General features: G+C 36.9%; 1 protein-coding gene across 1 annotated transcript in view; it reads right to left on the bottom strand.

Annotated features, from left to right (window-relative positions):
- The window catches only part of LOC120634840 (irregular chiasm C-roughest protein-like), a 123301-nt gene that overhangs the window by 57563 nt on the left and 47020 nt on the right, over positions 1-18718 (bottom strand). The window contains exons 2-4 of the mRNA XM_039905669.1: positions 18003-18415; positions 9573-9723; positions 8150-8230 (exon numbers count right to left, since the gene is read on the bottom strand). Of these exons, the coding sequence (XP_039761603.1) occupies positions 8150-8230; positions 9573-9723; positions 18003-18341 (571 nt within the window). The 5' untranslated portion in view covers positions 18342-18415. The remainder of the gene's footprint in view (positions 1-8149; positions 8231-9572; positions 9724-18002; positions 18416-18718) is intronic.

The following is an 18718-nucleotide window of genomic DNA, read 5'->3' as shown; positions in this document are numbered from 1 at the left end:
GTAGGGGAAAATTTTATGGGTTCGATTCATCGATGACCTTGAAATGCTCGTGAGGTGTTGCTACACGTTTTTCATATTTACACGCTAGTAAGTTTTTTTTTTACTTTACAAGTTAGCCCTTGATATCAATCTCAACTGGTAAGTTACGATGCACTCTAATATGGTAGTGGGCTAATCTGTTTGGGAGTATGGTAGTCATACCCCTAATTGGCTTCTACGCGACATCGTACCTAAACGCTCATTCGCTTAGCGGCACATCTTTTTCTTCGATTTTCACAACTGGAAAATGCGTGTGTGAAGAACATGAATGTTTTTCAGCGTCTAGGTGTTTATATGTATATTATCAGTATTTATGTATATTATTCATAAAAAAAAATTCATCAGTCAACCTGTAAGGAAGTATGGCGGTTATATTAAATCCATACCCCAAATCGGTTACTACGTGACATCATGCCGGAACGCTTAATCGCTTAGCTTACGTCTATGTCGGTAGGGTGGTAACTAGCCAAGGCCGAAGCCTCTCACTAGACCAGACCAGAGAAAATTCAAAATTATAAATTTCCAAATTGCCATTGCCGGAATTCGAACCTGGGACCTCCTACTTATATTCGCAGTGCTCACCGTTGAGCCAGGGAGGTCGTCACCATGATATAGAGTAAACTTTTCCCAATCCCGCAACCTTTACATTAAGAAGTTTAATAAAGCCATAACTTGATAAAGGCGCTCGCTAAGACTTAACAAAGATTATTAACTGTTTATACCCGATCGAATTTCAACTTCGCGTCTAAGCTACACTTGATCTAGTTTCCTATGTATTTTAGAAAGCAGTTGATACTATTTCTTAGGGCCTGGCTTGATAAAACACTATCCTGCTATACTACCTAATGTAAATACAATTATGTAAATAGATTAAGTAGCAACATAAGATTAAAATTTCATTAAAATCAGATTTTAGTACAATTAAATCACTGGAATGAGCCCGCAGACTTTCACAATTGACAGTGTACACTGTCAAACCTTTTTTGATAAACTTAACTTCTGGCTTACTTCATGGTGTCTATTTTTTGTGACGGTGTATGCCCGGATGGTAAAAATACACTCTCATAATTTTTTCCCTAACGTGTAAAAAGAAGTATAACTTCAAAAAAAAGTTTTCGTTGCAAAAATTATTCACTTCAAACCACACCACAGTAAAATAACGGCCAACTTTGTATGTTTTGCAAAAGTAGCTTTTTATTTCATTACAATAAAGCATTTATTACAATTCATATTGAGAGTTTTTTTTTTCGTTTGAGCAGGAAAAAATCCCTTCGGATTTCTGCCTGATGACAGTGCATGTCCGACTTGCACGGACTAAAACAACCCCTCCCAAATCTGCCAGGCTACACGGAAACGCTGAGCAATAACTTCATATCGACCTTCTTCAAGCTTTTTCTCTCTTTTTCTTCTCATCTCTTTCTCTTTCTTCTCTCCTCACCATTATGCTTCTTAATAATCGTGGATATTTTTGCCATTCCTCGTCACTGGAGTCCACATAACTGCTTGCTCCCTGTGCAATAGATCTCGAAGAATCTAGAAGTCTGCACAGACTTCTAGATTCTAGCAGGACATTAAAAAAAATTCACCATCATCATCATACCGATAGATGTCCACTGCTGGACATAGGTCTTTTGTAGGGAGTTCCAAATTACACGGTTTTGTACCGCTTGTATCCAGCGGCTACCTTCGACGCGCCTAATGTTGTCCGTCCACCTCGTCGGGGGTCAACCAACGCTGCGTTTACCAGTGCGGGGCTGCCATTCCAGCACCTTGGGATCCCAACGTCCATCCCTCATCCGAACTATGTGCCCCGCTCATTGCTACTTCAGTTTCTCGACTCGTTGAGCTATGTCGGTAACTCTGGGTCTTCTACGGATCTTCACATTTCTGATTTTATCACGTAGAGATACTCCGAGCATCGCCGTCCATCGCCCGCTGAGTGACTCTGAGCCTTCTTATGAGGCCTATAGTTAGCGACCATGTTTCGGAGCCATAGGTCATCACTGGCAACACGCACTGTTCGACGATTCATATTTAAAGCTATATCTTCGCTTCTCACAGGCTTTTCTACTGTAGCCTTAGATGAAGCTTTTAGTTGGGATTTAGTGTTATAATGAAATTATGCGGCAAGTTAGTTTTGCGGCGGCGTCGGATTGCTAAATATGGAGGGGTTCAAGTTATTGTTTCCCGTTTATTAGCTGACCGCAAACTAAATTCGGTGAGCGTATACCCCGTTATACAATTCGACAGTTCCAACTTGTTCATTCGCAAAGGCTTATATTAGTTGTAAATTTAGTGCGGTGTGAACCCAAATAAATGGTACATGTACGCAATCTGAGAGATTTGATTTAATCGCCCAGTAAGTGGCCCAGTGGGTAGGACTTCGACTTCACGGGGGGGGGTCAAAAATATCACTTCAACGTTGAAGGAAAACATCGTGAGGAAAGCTGCATTCCTGAGGGTTCTCCATAATGTTCTCAAAGGTGTTTAAAGTCCAGTAATCCGCACTGGAACAGTGTGGTAGACTACGGCCTAAACCTCCGCCCATTGTAAGAGAAGACCCGTGCCCTGTACTGGGCCGGTAATGGGTTGATATGATGAAGATGATGATGTTGATGAGTTAATCGCCGCGACTGACAACCTGCTGGAATCAGCGCGCAGGGCACACAGGTAATCGCAGCTGTTACTACACCACCCATCTGCCATCTTTGTGGTAAATATGAAAATCCATTGGGAATATAATGGCAGGCTAAAAATCCTAATCCGGAGAAATATAAAACCCATAGAACTCTCAAAGACAAATATTTTTTAAAACTCAACCAAATACACATAAAAATCACCGTTTCACCTCAAACCGATAAATTACATAATACCTAACACCCCTGGGCCACGGCTTTTGTCAATGCGTCACGCATCAGACATGCCAAATGTGAGCGTAAACTGAGAAATGAATTAAAGGAATTTGTATCTTGAGAATTAGTGGTATTTGATTGACCAGGGATGGCCTATACGAGGTTTGGCCAGGAGTTTTGTTATCTAAAGCATATCACCACGCATAAAAACGTATCAAACGTATCGTACCTGTTTGGAACCCTCGTAGCTTTAGTTTAAAGCTTGTTCACCCAATTTTCATAGAAATCTTCTTAGATTGGAACAATTGGGTTTTTTTTCCTCTGCGATATTCATTGGTGCTAATTTTCTTGAAAAACTAAATAAACAAATAAGATCTAACAGCTCTAAAATATTGCCATCCTTATTACTATGTTCGTCGAGGAAAACACTATTTAGAAAAAAGTGTCACTTTACTTTAGTTCAGAAAATTGTGTACAAAGGAATTGACATCATTACTTTCCTCTATAATAAAGCCATGGCCCCAGGTTAAAAAAACAATAAATTATAACAAAAAAATACCCATTACAAGTCCAATGCGTCATTATTAATGTCCCTTTTACACAGAACACGCGAAAATCTTTTTACCTTTTTAAATATAAATACCATCTTTGTCATTTCAAAGTTTGCGTTCACGAAATTGTTTCCGCGGAACCGGATTTTTCTGTCAGACGATATTAAACTTTGTTAGATTGGTTTTAAAGTTGATAATAACGTTATGGCCCGGGGCGGTAAAAGTTCTTATCGCGGTAATTTCGGGGGTAAGATGAAAAACATTGCAGGGAAAAGTGCGAGGCAGGCTGTAGCTCTTGTATTTCTAGATGTGATTACGCAAGGAGTTACTGTTAATTAACTGTGCAGATTATTGCCAGATTGCGACTAAGTTGTGTCATTATTTGTGCTCCCAATCAAAGATCCGTAGATATCTTTTCCATATGCTTCTATACCCTATGATCTTCCTGCACCCTATTTTGAAGAAAAGTATAAAATACTTACGGCTCCGAAATGTAGTCTCTCACTACAAGTCTCAGAGTCACTCAGCGGGCGATGGAGAGAACTATGCCGGTGGTATCTCTACGAGATCAAATCACATAGCTCAACAAGTCGCGAAGCTTGTGTGGCAATAAAAGGGGCATAAAGCTCGGAGAACCGGTTGACGTTGGGGTCCCAAGGTGCTGGAATGACGACCCCGCACTGTAAAACGCAGCATTGGTCGACCCCCAACGACGACAGCAAGCGAGTCGCTGGAAGCCGCTTGGAAGAGGCCCAGGATCGTGGATTTTGGAAATCCCTACAAAATACCTATGTCCAGTAGTGGACGTCCAGCGGTTAAAGTGCTGATGATGATATTTTGAAAAATTGCGAAACACGTGTTTCTAAATCCCCCCCCCCCCCCCCACCTCAGTCTTCAAAGTGCTTAATGGCACGACTTTATTGGAAAGGTAACTAGCCAAGATCTCCCAGAAACCAGGCCAGATAAAATTTCGGAAATAAAAAAATCCCGAACTCCTCTGCCGGGGATCGTACCGGGGACTCCCACTGGCGCTCACCACTGCTCTAGGGACGCCGAAATAAGTATTACATAATTAATTATAAAAAACTGTTTTATATGCATGATCTTAGTTTTATAACTCGTCTTAATCTATTATTTTTGTGCAAGACAACTGTAATTGTTTTCCACCAGTAGTATAACTCGAAATGTCATATCCAGTAACAAGACGGTAAATCACAAGTGTGTTTTGAATAACTCAGGATGACAACGACTGTGTAGGGACTCTGGCACGTTTGAGGATTTCGCACTGATTTCCCTTCGTCATACCTCGGCGTGACTAAGGTTTCAGACCATTTTATGGCTTCTTAAAAGTTAAGCTATGGTGAATCATTTGATTAGTCTGTGTAGCTTTTGCTGGTGGCTTATTTCCTACGTTAAATTAATTTGTCTTTGCTTATATTTCTGCCGCTTCGCAGCATTGTTACAAACAAAGCACAGCAGCACAACTGGATGTGTGATGAACATGAATGTTTTTAGTGTCTGGGTTTTTATCTCTATTAAATGTATATATTTTTTATTATATTATTCATAAAAATATTCATCAGACATCTAAGTACCCATAACACAAGCTACGCTTACTTTGTAGCTAGAAGGTGATGTGTGTATCGTCGTAGTATATTTATTTATTTATTTTATCGTTGCAAAGCTGTGTTCCAGTTGGAAGGGCGTTGTTGTCCGTGTAATAACATTTTAATTCAAATTTATTTCAAACAAATACATAAAAAGTTATCCATGGAATACAGATAAAGTTTGTGATTCCCACACTAGTATTCCCTGTGTCGTAGAAATCACTTACTTCCGGGTGGGATACAATAAAGATAATTAAAAGTAACTTAATAATAAAAACAAAAAATTAAGAAACAAGACACAATTATAAGCTTAGCATACAAATTCTGTTGGAGCAATAATGACTAAATGTGACGTTTAGTGTGTGTGACTGTATGTATGACTATGTTTTTTTATGTTATACTAGCTGTCATGGCGAACTTCGTACCGCGGATCTTTTTTTTGATGAATCTTATATTTTAATACTTATTATGATATTCCCGTCTAAGAGGAATCAAAAAAATCAAATATCATAAAAATTGGTCCAGCCGTTCTTGAGTTATGAATGGTGTAACTGACACGACTTTCTTTTAAATATATACATTTATAATAGCAGTCACTTGAGGCTTAACACCTTCGCCTCAAAATTATGGGCACTGGGTCAGGACTCTATCTGACATCCCAAACTCTTCCTGGCAGAGCCCCATTCCGAGGCTCGCCAACAAGCCCGCGTTACGCTGTTTAAATCATTAGGGTTAATGAGCTACAGACAAACCGAAAAAAATAAAATGTGGCAGGACGTGCTCCTTGCATGCCATGTGAAGTGTTGCTCTGTTTATAGGCCACGGTTTTTCACTTAACTAGATTGGTGGCCAGGCAAAAAAAAAAAAATGACCGTAGTTACTTCCCTTGTCGAGTTAGGTTAAAGACATTTATTCTCAAAAGACAGTTTCACTTGATGAGAAATTAAAATTAACATAAAGAAGTAGTAATATATAATATACTAGCTGTTGCCCGCGACTTCGTCTGCGTTTGATTTTGTTTTTTGATGTGGCGTTCAATTTAGCTGTATTAAAAATTTAAAGTATTCAGTATTGCTAACTAAGCCTTAAACGAGGTGTTTGCTGCCGTCCGCTAAGGAGTTCTGTCCTCTATCTCCAACCACATTCAGATCTACACAAAGTTTGGGCAAAATTAAACAAATATTATAATAGTACAAAAATAATTATTTAAATCAGTTATAATTTGTCGGAGTTATAGTGTGAAATCGTAAAACACTTTCATCCCCTGTCTCAAAGAAACCGAGTTTAATGTCGGGATAAAAAGTATTCTATATTACTCCTAACACTTCTAAGAATATGTGTATAAAGTTTCATGAGGATCTGTTAAGTGGTTTTTGCGTGAAAGCGTAACAAACAAACTTACATTGACATTTATAATATTAGTAGGGATAGGTATAGGGATAGGGATTAGTAAGCAGCAAAACAAGCAGCTTTAACTTATAACAGATTTTAGTAGAAAAATAAAATAAAGATGGCGCGTTTATAAAAATTTTAAACAATGCTTTCTTAGCTTATCTTTAAATGATTTAAAAGATTTCTCGCCAACAATCTCTTTGGGTAGGCTATTGTATAGTAGTGCTCCTAAAACCACGTATAGTTTTACTGCCATACTTAGTTCTAGTCAATTTCTTGATTTCGTTTTAAAAGTAATTAAAAATATCTTTATTCAAGTAGGCCAGGGTGGCACTTTTGATGCGTACATAAGAATTACACGGTAGTGAGATGATGCCGATAACCACATTCGTAAACTTAAAACTAAAGCTACGTGGGTTCCAAACGCGTCCTGGTCTAAGAAGAAGCCCACAACAAACTTAGCTGGGTGTTTCTTTTTGTTATCACCATCTCACAATGTCATTTTAAATTATTAGAAGAGCAACCTGGTTAGAGCAATAATTAACACTCAAGCTTTTTTATCGATTACGTAGTCCTTTATACTATAATAGGACTTTTGTATGAGCTTACGTTTAATACAAACTTTGAACTTTTTAAGAGACATCTCCAAGATATCATTGGGTAGTTTATTGTAGAATAGTGTACCCCATATTTCTACGAGGTATTCTAATAAGAGGCTTACTGATGATTTCTGACACAAGAAGCTCTAGTGCCGCTTAAAATCTTTACCCGCAAGTTGATTAGTCACGAAACTGGTGCGGTAAACACAAATCATTCAACTGAAATTTCTAAAAAAAATTCAACCGAATTGAAACTTCCTCCCTTTTATGTTTAGTCGGTTAAAAATGGGTCCAAATTGTATCGGTATGCCAATTATGGCGAATGAGGGGGCCACGTCACAAAGTCCCTTTGCTAATTTTTGTTTGCCGGGCTTCATTCGCTAAAAGTAAACGTAATTGTTTTATGTCCCTCAGTTTATTTAGGGCCGTACGGGAGCCGTTTTTAAAATACGTGTACAGTACTTTGTGACTTTGCAAGAGGGAATAATGTGAAGGGTCCCTTTATGTTGTTTACCAACTCCGCTGTGTTTGATGAATTAATTGATGCCGCAAACATTTTTGATTTGAAACGCGTATTGGCGAGCCCTTACAGTAATATGTATGCCGTGAGCCGTCACCGAAAATGGCATGATGATCACAAAGTGTTAACTATCTATATTATGCATCATTATAATTACAATAATAAGAAAAAAAACAAATTTTTAGTGACAAATATTTTTTTTATCTTATATTTTTACTGAATACTTCGATATTGGATAGAAGCGGTATTTTGGGAATTCCATGATATGTTTTGAAAATTGAGCTTAATTTGCTACAATCCTACTCGCTTGTATGTACATTTGCAATGTACCCTACATTGCAAATATCCATACAAATCGGCCCGTGGTGATTAAATTTTAAACAATTTTTTTATGTTCTACAGATAAAATGTTATATTTTGGCAAACGATTGTTTTAAACGTTTATTAACAAACTTTCTTTTAAAAGGACTATAATGTACCTAATTCATCCACTACTGTAACATACGTATGCTATAATCATATTTTTTTTATTAAATTTTGTGATACTTTAATAAATAGAATATGTTCTATGTAACAGAGTGCACCTTACCTTTTGGCCCTGTGCTAACTTGGCACTGATACAGTGCATCATCATCGATGGTAACGTCTCTGATATCCAGCGAATAATCCCCTGTAACAAGAAACACATTTGAAGCAATTTATGTATATATATAAGGGTAATATATATATGTAAAGGTAATTTGAAGAGGGGGTATTACGATTAAGAGGAATTAATACAATTTCAATTACGAGTAACTTTAATTTGAATACTAAAGCAACTCAAAAATAAAATGGCAACTCTAACTAATTTGAAATGTGTGTGTTAATTTTTTTTTTATGTTCTATGGAGGAATTCCTTTCCCTTTTATGTTACCCTAGTTATCCGTGACCTTCCATTTGGTAAGCTGGCCCGGCTTGGGTTTGTTTGCGCGCCGATACCTCCAATGAGTATACAATGTAGATGAATCACAATTATACTCACTACGTCAATTTTTATAATTTGCTATCATCTTAATACTTATATGAGCTTAGTAAAAGGTTATTCGAAATACGAGTAAAAACCAATTCATATTTCGAAGTCGACTTCACTTTTAGATATTCGTATAGGTATGGGACCTATGGGCATACGCTCGACAGTACCAATAGAGGGATGATCCTCCGAGCTGGTATTGTGCTCGGACCAGAACCCAAAAATTTAATGGCACTCATGTGTGAAAACTTCGATAGCGCGATGTAGGGTCTTGCGTTGTCCATAAGTTGGTTCGCATTGATCCTTTACCCCATCTTGTTTGTTAACGTGAAGCATTGTGCAAAGCTCCGCCTGGCTGTGCCAGCATTCTTGGCACCATTCCACGCGGGCTTGACCTTTACAATGATTAGTTCAGTTGTAAGTTTTATTGTAACATTCATCATCATCATCATATCAACCCATTACCGGTCCACTAGAGGGTACCGGTCTCCTCCCACATTGAGAAGGGATTAAAGCCGTAGTCCACCACGCTGGCCTACTGCGGATCGGTGGACTTCACACACCTTTGAGAACATTATGGAGAACTTCATAAATTTAAAATGCATAAAAAAAAATTAATTGGTGAAAGCGCTCAGGCCGCGATTGCCCGAGAGTCGTAAATTATAAAATTTTAAATTTATAAAATTGATAATTCCTCCAAGTGTAGGTAAAATCACAAATAAAAATATTATTATGGAGAACTCTCAGGTGCGCAGGTTTCCTGACGATGTTTCCATCAACGTTGAAGAAAGTGATATTTTTATTGCTTGAAACACAAATAACTTAGAAAAGTTAGAGGTGCGTGCTGGGATTCGAACCCCCCACATAGACACTGAAATACATTCATGTTCATCACTCAAACACTTTCCAGGTTTGGGAATCGAACCTTGACTCAGAAAGCAGGGTCGCTGCCCACTGCGCCAATCGGCAGTCGGTTATTTTTAGTAGTCCATACTTTTATTACCTTCCTCATCACTCCCGATCATCTTGTATCGCTCGTACCCCATCAGATGGCGATGCGTACCGAGACCGAAGTCATCCTTTGTCCATTGCAACTGACCAGCCTTGTGTACCACTCGACACGGTAACGTTACCCTCGATCCAATTACTGCACTCTAAAACAAAGATAAAACGATACGTTACTTTAATTTATTTTTGGCAGGCGCCCTACCCACCAAAACATTTTTCAGGCATGAAGGTATCCTCACGATGTTTTCCTTCACCGTTGAAGCAAGTGATATTTTAATTGCTTAAAAAAGCACATAACTTAGAAACGTTAGAGGTTCGTCCTCGGAATTGAACTCGGCCCCCGAAAGTGAAGCCGAAACCGCAATCGCTAGGCTATCACCGCTTCTAGTTTTTCATTTACGACTATTATAAAACTGTGGAGATTTTCGAATTTACTATCACGAGTAAAGTTAATTTTTACTGTTTCATAGACGGCTTAACACACGTGAATTTTCGTCGGGTGTATTAACGACACATTGATGGCCGACTGGCGCAGTGGGCAGTGAACCTGCTTTCTGAGTCGTGTCCGTGGGTTCGATTCCCACAACTGGAAAATGTTTGTGTGATGAACATGTGCACATGTTTTTCAGTGCCTGGGTGTTTATCTGTATATTAAAAGTATTTCTGTGTATTATATTCATAACAATATTCATCAGCTGTCTTAGTACCCATAACACAAGCTACGCTTACTTTGGGGCTACGTGGCGATGTGTGTACTGTCGTAATATATTTATTTTATTTATTGCTGGGCACAGGTATCCTCCCGTATAGAAGAGAGGGTTTCAGAGTATAAGTCCACCACACTGCTCCAATAGAGGTTGATGGGCTTTAATGATAACAATCTCGGTTATTATGCCTTGCATAATAACCGAGACTCAATACGTTTTAACGTGATCTCTCTTAGGCTGGTAGAGAACTCCAAAAAGAAAAACCCAAAACCTTAGAATGTTTGGCCCAACCTAGGAATCAAACCCAGGAACTTGAGATCCATAGTTGAAGATGCTAACAAATAGACCAACGAGGTAACTGCATAGAGTGCATAGTACACGTACAGTTCAAGCTCTAAGTACCATATATCGTCAACTCTCAACTAGTTTCGAACTCATTCAGGGCTCTTAGTCAGTTATGTCATATCGCTCGAACCAGCTCATGACTAAGAGAATGGCTTCGAAACTAGTCGGGCAATCTCCAACAAAAAATCACTTGAGTTTAGCCGACTATTATACAGTAAAAACAGTGGAGAATTAAAAAACTGCACCTAAGTAAAAAAGATTTGCACTCCGCTTCCACAAAGATGTTTCCTTTTTGTTGGAGTATTCATAAATGTTGCCATTTTAAAGCATCTATTATTCCCTGTGCGCTGGATACCCGACATTTTGTCCACCCCGGCTGTTATTAGGCTAAAAGAGAATATCGTGTTATAACCTGCACCATAGAGATTAAATTAAATAATAGAGAGGGGTTTTAAAAATTTGTGATTTCGCTATCGTTTGTCTAGTGTCTAGCAAGGTTGACAATAGTGGGCTCAATATACGTGTCGAAAAAATTGCTTGGATTTAGGCTTTCCTATCATACATTTTTCAGTATCTATCCGGATACGGTAGCCGTTATTTAAAGCTCCTACAAGTTACTGATTAATCATAAAACGCTTGTGCTTTTCAACCGATTAAAAAAAAAATTTAGAAAATGTTTATTTCTTGTTTTAGTAAAAAAAAAGTTACGTCAATTACATTAGTGCTATTTCAGCCTCGATAATCGTTGTACAATACTTACTGAATTCTAAAGATTTCCCAATTTAAATTTTCAAATAAAAAACTTTACACTATGCTATAACAGAAATATCTCCTTTTTGGAGTATGCAAAATTGTTGCCATTTTTAAGCATCTAATATTCTCTGTACGCTGCACGCCCAACATCTTGTCCATCCCCGCTTTTATTAGACTAAAAGAGAATAACATGTAATAACCTGCGCCATGGAGATAAACTAACACTGTAGAGAGGCTATAGCATAATTAGAAACTGGTCGACTACTATCATTTTTGACTACGTATCACGAGGTTTTCGGTTTACTGCCCAGGTTACTTGGTTTCATGCAATGTAAATTTGTCTGGAAAGGACAAACTTTACTTGTCACATATATTATTTTATTATTAAAACAGGTATTTTTGTAATTATGAAGATATTATTCAAAAACGTGTGTCAAACGAAATAACGTAATCTTATAGCATATGGCGGTAAATAATCAAGAGCATATTTTTTCACGGCTTATAGCAAAATGTTACAGTTGTAAGTAGATTTTGCAAAGTAATTGTAAAGTATCTTGCGATAGGAAAAGCAGACACATAGCTGCTTTCCCTCAACAAAAAACAATGTCCTCTCTGCTACTAAGATAAGGATAATCATTGACCTGTTTGAAAGCTACCATCAATGTTACAGTTGTAACTTTATATAAAAAAATCATCTTTTAACATATCGCGATGGGAAAAGCAGACACATAGCGCCTTGTCCTCAGATTATGTGAAATACCTTTCTGTTACAAACATACCGTTGATCTGTGCCAAAGCTTACGATAAATGTTACAGTGTAAATTTATTTTACTAAATATATTTTTAGGACTTTGCGCTTGGAAAAGCAGACACTAAGCTCCTTTTGTCCTTTCTGTTACTAAGATAAAGTTTATCTTTGACCTGTGCCAAAGCTGTGATGCAAATTAAGCTGTAAATTAATTTAAGAGCGTAATCTTATCCTATCTCGCGATGGGAAAAACAGACACATAGCTCCTTTTCTAAGACCAATGAATGTCCTTTCTGTTACTAGCATAATGTGTATCCTTGACCTGCGCCAAAACTACCATAAATGTTACAGTTGTAATAATGGAATAACATAATCTTTTAGGACCTCGGGTGGAGGGGCAATAAAGCGGATAAATGGTTATGGAAGTGCGACTTACTGATGTTAGTTCCCGTTCCAGGTTCAAAGGTTAAATTTCTACATACCATAAGAATTCGCAACCGTTTTTTATATATTTTTTATATATTTTTCGTATAGCTTTTAGTATTGCCTTAGCCGCTTCATGCGAGACTCGCCGGATGAGGAAGAATGGTGACAGATGTATTGTGATCTGCCGTCACCACACGACCAATTGGACGGCCGTTTGACGTAGTGGGCTGCCGGATTTCTGAGTCTAAGGCCGTGGGTTCGATTCCCACAACTGTAAAATCTTTGTATGATGAACATGAATATTTTTCAGTGTCTGGGTGCTTTTTTGTATATTGTAAGTATTTATGTATATTATTCTTAAAAATATTCATCAGTCATCTTAGTACCCAATACACCTTTGTCCGTCAATTAAAAATAATAAAAAAACCTTATTTTATTTTCCTGTAAACTTTTAAAAATTGCGGTATAACTACCTTTGACGAGCTCTCATCAACATATCAACCCATTACCAGCCTACTACGGGAAACCTCCCAAAATAAGAAGGGGTTAAGTCCGTAGTCCACCACACTGGCCAAGTGCGGATTGGTGGACTCGACACACCTTTGAGAACATTATGGAGAACTCTCAGGCAGGTTTCCTCGCGATGTTTACCTTCACCGATGAAGCATAATTTAATTACTAAGAACGCGCATGATTTTGAAAAGTAAGAGGTGCGTGCTGGGAGGCGAACTCGGCCCCCCAAAACTTAATTCGAGCACGTATCCACCGGGCTATCACCGCTGTCGTGCTCTACTACTAAACAAATAAAAGCAACGCAGTGTTTAACAATAAGGTGGCTTTATCGCTAGATAGCGATACCTTCCAAGCAACGAATGGCGAGGAGAAATAATTATGTGTTTTACGTGAACCATTATACAATTATTTGACAGCAAACGTATCTATTTGATTTACACAGCTTTCGTGTAACCTAAACAAATTCCCGGGGCCCTCTCAATTAGCCGATTTAAATCAGAAAGGGTCCCCGTCTAATAAATAAATCCGAATCCCTCAGAAGCGACCGAAAATCAAAGTTGCGGACCTCAGAATATTAATTTAGGAAATTCCATTCCATAAATCAAACTTTCCTCCCGATTCCGTAACCTTGCTTTGGTAAGGGTGCGTGTATACGGCAAGAAAATATTATTAAACGATGTTTTAGAGACTATAATAAACTGTTAAAATATTAATTTAGGAAATTCCATTTCATAAATAAAACTTTCCTCGCGAGTCCATAACCTTGCTTTGGTAAGGGTGAGTGTATAAAGCAATTAAATATTGTTATAGGAATGTTTTGCGATGATTGATGATTGATTTAGGAATTTCTATTCCATAAATTTATTCCGTAACCTCGTTTTGGTAAGGGTGTGTGTATATGGCAAAAAAAATATTTATTTATTTAAACAACTTTATTGCATATAAAGGAAATACACACTGGGAACACTTACATTAACATAAATTATATGCAAAAGGCGGCCTTATCACTAACAGTAATCTCTTCCAGGCTACCTTAACTATTGGAATAAGGCAATGAGAGACGGGAAATCGCAATAATATAATATCCATATATCCATATATATATACTATATACATAAATAATTAAATAAAATAATAAATGTAATAATATAATATAAATTAATAAATATGCATAAATACATACACATATACATATAATATTAACATGTTTATAGTGACAAATAGTGCCTCCTTACATGACTTTTAAAAATCCCAAGAGATTTAGAGCGCCGAATGTCATCAGGGAGTTCATTCCACAGCATTGCCGACTCTGAATAACTGCGAGAGTTACACTTCACCATTCTAAGCACATTTTGTCGGGCTGATGGTCTTGTTGAGCCTTGGGATGTGCACGGGCCAAGAAAATTGAATCTTTCTTTAAGGTAAAAATGATTGTTATAGGGATTTTAAGAGATAATAATAAACTTTTGATCAATATTTTATTCAAAATATTAATTTAGGAAATTCCATTCCGTAAATCAAACTTTTTCTCGATTCCAGGAGTGTGTAGGAAATATGGCAAGATAATCTTGCTGTACGGTGTTGTAGAGATTATAAAAAACGGATATGGGAAGATAACTGAAATCATTGAAAGCATAGCGGTTTAGGACTTCGGCCTTATTTTCAGGAGCTATAATTAAATATCATTTGTTTTAACAGTAAATGAAATGATCGTGAGTAAACCTTTCATCTCTAATCATGTAATTGTTTTTTTTGGTCACTATATATATATTTAACTTGTAAACGCGCGTGAGGGTTCGATAATAATAATAATTATTTACTGACAAGAATTTAGGTACATTGAAATTTTATAATACTAAATAGAATCTAGTAGGTACATTCTACCAGTCTGTGTATAAAAAAATGTTCCAGTATTGAGATTAAATTAAGGAAGTACTTAACAATGTATTATAATTCAATGGATTTATAATTTAATGTCATTATATAAAGAAATTAATAAATATACTACGACTCCGCACACATCGCCATCTAGCCCTAAAGTAAGCGTAGCTTGTGTTATGGGTACTAAGATGACTGATGAATATTTTTATGAATAATATACATAAAAACTTATAATATATATAAAAACCTTATACTGTAAAACATTAATGCTCATCACACAAAAAATTTCCAGTTGTGGGAATCGAACCCACGGCCTTGGACTCCTTGGAAAACAGGCAAAACTGCAAAATGTGCCAATTGGCCGTCATATATGTTTTAAATAGATCAAATTAAATAGATGATGTCGAAGTGTTAGCCAATCGGCTATCACCGTTCCTTATTATTACAAAAAATAACTTTTGTTACATTGTGTCCAGGACTTTATGTTTTACATAAACAGTGCAAGTTGACTGAAGTTGGTTGTATTGAAAATATCAACGGATATTAAAAATTCCTACTCCCGAGAGAGACGTTCGGAAGGTTTTTCTTGGATTATTTACGGTTTTCCAACATCGGAAAATATTAAATCGGCATTTTGTTGTGTGTTCATAATAATTTATGCTAGGAGTTTCAAATAAAATACATGTCATAATAAATTATCCATGTTTACGTACTGGTATTTTTTTTCTACGTTGGCAGCCTGTTATATTTAAACCATACCGCTAATCGGTTAGTACGCGACACCGTACCGGAACGCTAAATCCTTTAGCGGCATCTCTTTGTCGGTAGGGTGGTAACTAGCCACGGCTAGAGCCTCCCACCAGACCAAACTACAGGAAATTCTGAAATTATAATTTCCGAAATACCCCTGCCAGAATTTGAACCTGGGACCTCCCTATTAAAAACACAGCGCTCAATTCAATGATATGGGAGATCGTAAAAAAAAAATTCTTCACTTCAAGTTACGTATGCCATTGACATAAATAAAATCTAGTGGGACATAGCCTGTTATGGGTTTGATAGTGATATTTACGCCACAAACCTAATCGGTTAGAACCTAACCGATTAGGTTTATAAACGATGGTTGATATAGGTTTATAACCGATTAGGTTTATGTTAATACGATGTCGCGTAAAACCTACGCGACATCGTACCGGAACGCTAAATCGTTCGATCTGTTGTCACTTAGCCGACGACTGAAATCTTGCTACTCCAGAGACCACAGAAAGTTTATTTCTGCAATTGTCTACCAGGGACTTCCCATTTATAAGACCCAACGCTCTTCTTATTTATCTTAGACTACATCTTTACTTACCACCACGTGATATTGCGATCAACGGCTGACTTGTAGTAGAATAATAAAAAAAATTAAAGCTTCAAAAGGGGTCCATGATAACATTACGTGACTAAATACATTTTACGCGGCTGAAACCGCTGGTAAAAACTAGTTGTTTAATAAAATATCTGACACTTGTAAGTGGTGTCACGTCAAATCCACGTTTCCTTTGCATATTTCAGAATGCCGGGAAAATGTTTAAAATGAAGAACGTCCAGAGTTAAAAATTAAATTTTGCGCGCTTAACTGTTATTTCAAGCACATTTCGACGTGACTTGGAAATGCTAGGTGCATTTTTATTTGCTTTATCGCAACTATGAAAAGTTACAAAGTTCTTTGGAGTCAAGTTTAATGAAATTAAATTTATTTCTACGCTCGTAGGTACCTACGCTAAAACTTGCCACTAATGTTGATTTAACAATTTTTATATTGAAACAGTATTCTGATACCTACTTCTTTAGAATCGTAGTTATTTAATATTAGTCATCATCATCACATTAACTCATTACCGGCCCACTACAGGGCACGGATCTCCTCCCACAATTAGCGTTAAGGCCGTAACCCACCAAGCTGGCCCAGTGCGGATTGGTGGAATGCACACACCTTTGAGAAGAGTGTGGAGAACTCTCATGCAGGTTTCCTCACGATGTTTTCCTTCACCGTTGAAGCAAGTGATATTTTAATTGCTTAAAACGCACATTACTTAGAAAAGTTAGGTATGCGTGCTGGGATTCGAACTCGGCCCCCGGAAAGTGAAGTCGAAGTTCTACCCACCGGGCTATTGCAGTTTCATTTAATATTACTAATAATAATCAATATACCATGACAACCAACACATCGCCATCTAGCCCCTAAATAACTAGTGACGTGGGTACTAAGATCGCTGAATATAAAATACGTAAATACTTGTTATACCTATAGACGTATACGGGTCAGATGGCCGATTGGGGCAGTGGGCAGCGACCCTGCTTTCTCAGTGGATTTTTTTTGTCAAACAAACATTTTCCAGTTGCAGGACTCGAACGCCTTGTTTTTATAAAATCATTTTACCATCCCCACACATGTACTTTTCTAAGACGATATCACTAATTTATGTCCGTTTCTAGTAAGTCGATTGTATATATACAATTTTTGTTCATAATTAATAATGTTTTGTTTTTAAAAATTATATTAAATTATTAAAAATAATTTATTTACTGGAGCCGTGGCCGCCGGTTGCCTGGGCATTCAACATTTTATATTGAATATTTTATTTTTAATAGTTTTCATTTTTATTCATATAACGATATTATAAATATATTGCGAAGCTACTGTTAGCATACCTATTTCTATAAAATTGGCACGAAAGGATTTTTTTTTTTTTATTATTTATGTACCATAAATTGTGATTATGAACATAAGATACATGAAGTGTACAAAGGAAAGCTTATCTCTATAAGAGATCTCTTCCAGCTACCCCAGGATGTGAGTAAGAAGATTTAATTGTGGTATAGGTCAAATAAAGGTACAATATACTTCATAACTACTAAGTATATTTAATATATCTAAATAATAACAAAATTTAACATACTAATACAATAACATTTGAATATACTATATATACTATATACATAAAAATAATATAATAAATCGCGATCGGATTCGCGTGATCTAAGTGTATATTAAAACTAGAATTACCTGATCCTGCGGCTCGATAGCGAATTTTTGCTGATATGCACTCACAAAATCTGTCAACACCAACAGAAAACATAATCTCCTTAATAATAACATTTCAAAGACCATCCGTAGTAAAAGAAACAGTGGATTGACATGTCTACTCGTTATTCTTGATTTGGCAGAATTTCTTAGCATTCTCGGCTTTTTAAAATTGTCTATAGGTAAATCTTTGTCTGCTATATTGTCATCTGCTAGTCTTTCTTTATGTGTTACATCCGCTACTTTATTTCTTTGTAAAAAATCTCCATTTTCATCAAAATTGCTAGTTCCAAGTGCTTTTTCAGTGGCTTCAGCGTCCATTTGAACTTTTTTTCTTTAACATATATGACCATAAGGTGCCATTGGTGTGTTTTCGGCCTCTATGTTAATTTCATCTGCAACAAAAGAAAAATAATATAAAAAATTTAATTTAATTAACGCAGTTTCCCTGTTCTATTTCGGCCACGGTGGTTTCAAGAGAGATTTTCTACGCCTGAGATATTATATTGCACAAGTTTGTGCGCAAGCGCAGGTGCACTTTATTTTTCTTCACTTTCACGGTCCGCTGGAACGGCAGCTCTAACACGACCGGAAAGAAATCTTACTTTCTGATTTAAGATAGAGAGAGGGAGTGATATACTGCCGAATTCCAAAAACTGAGCTGATACTAGGAGTAGATAGTAAGAGTTTTTTGATAG

The sequence above is a fragment of the Pararge aegeria genome, chromosome 25, assembly GCF_905163445.1.
Source record: "Pararge aegeria chromosome 25, ilParAegt1.1, whole genome shotgun sequence".
In the NCBI taxonomy this organism is placed as follows: Eukaryota; Metazoa; Arthropoda; class Insecta; order Lepidoptera; family Nymphalidae; genus Pararge; species Pararge aegeria.
The sequence above is the reverse complement of the archived record's forward strand: the minus strand, read 5'-3'. Positions and strand labels throughout refer to the sequence as shown.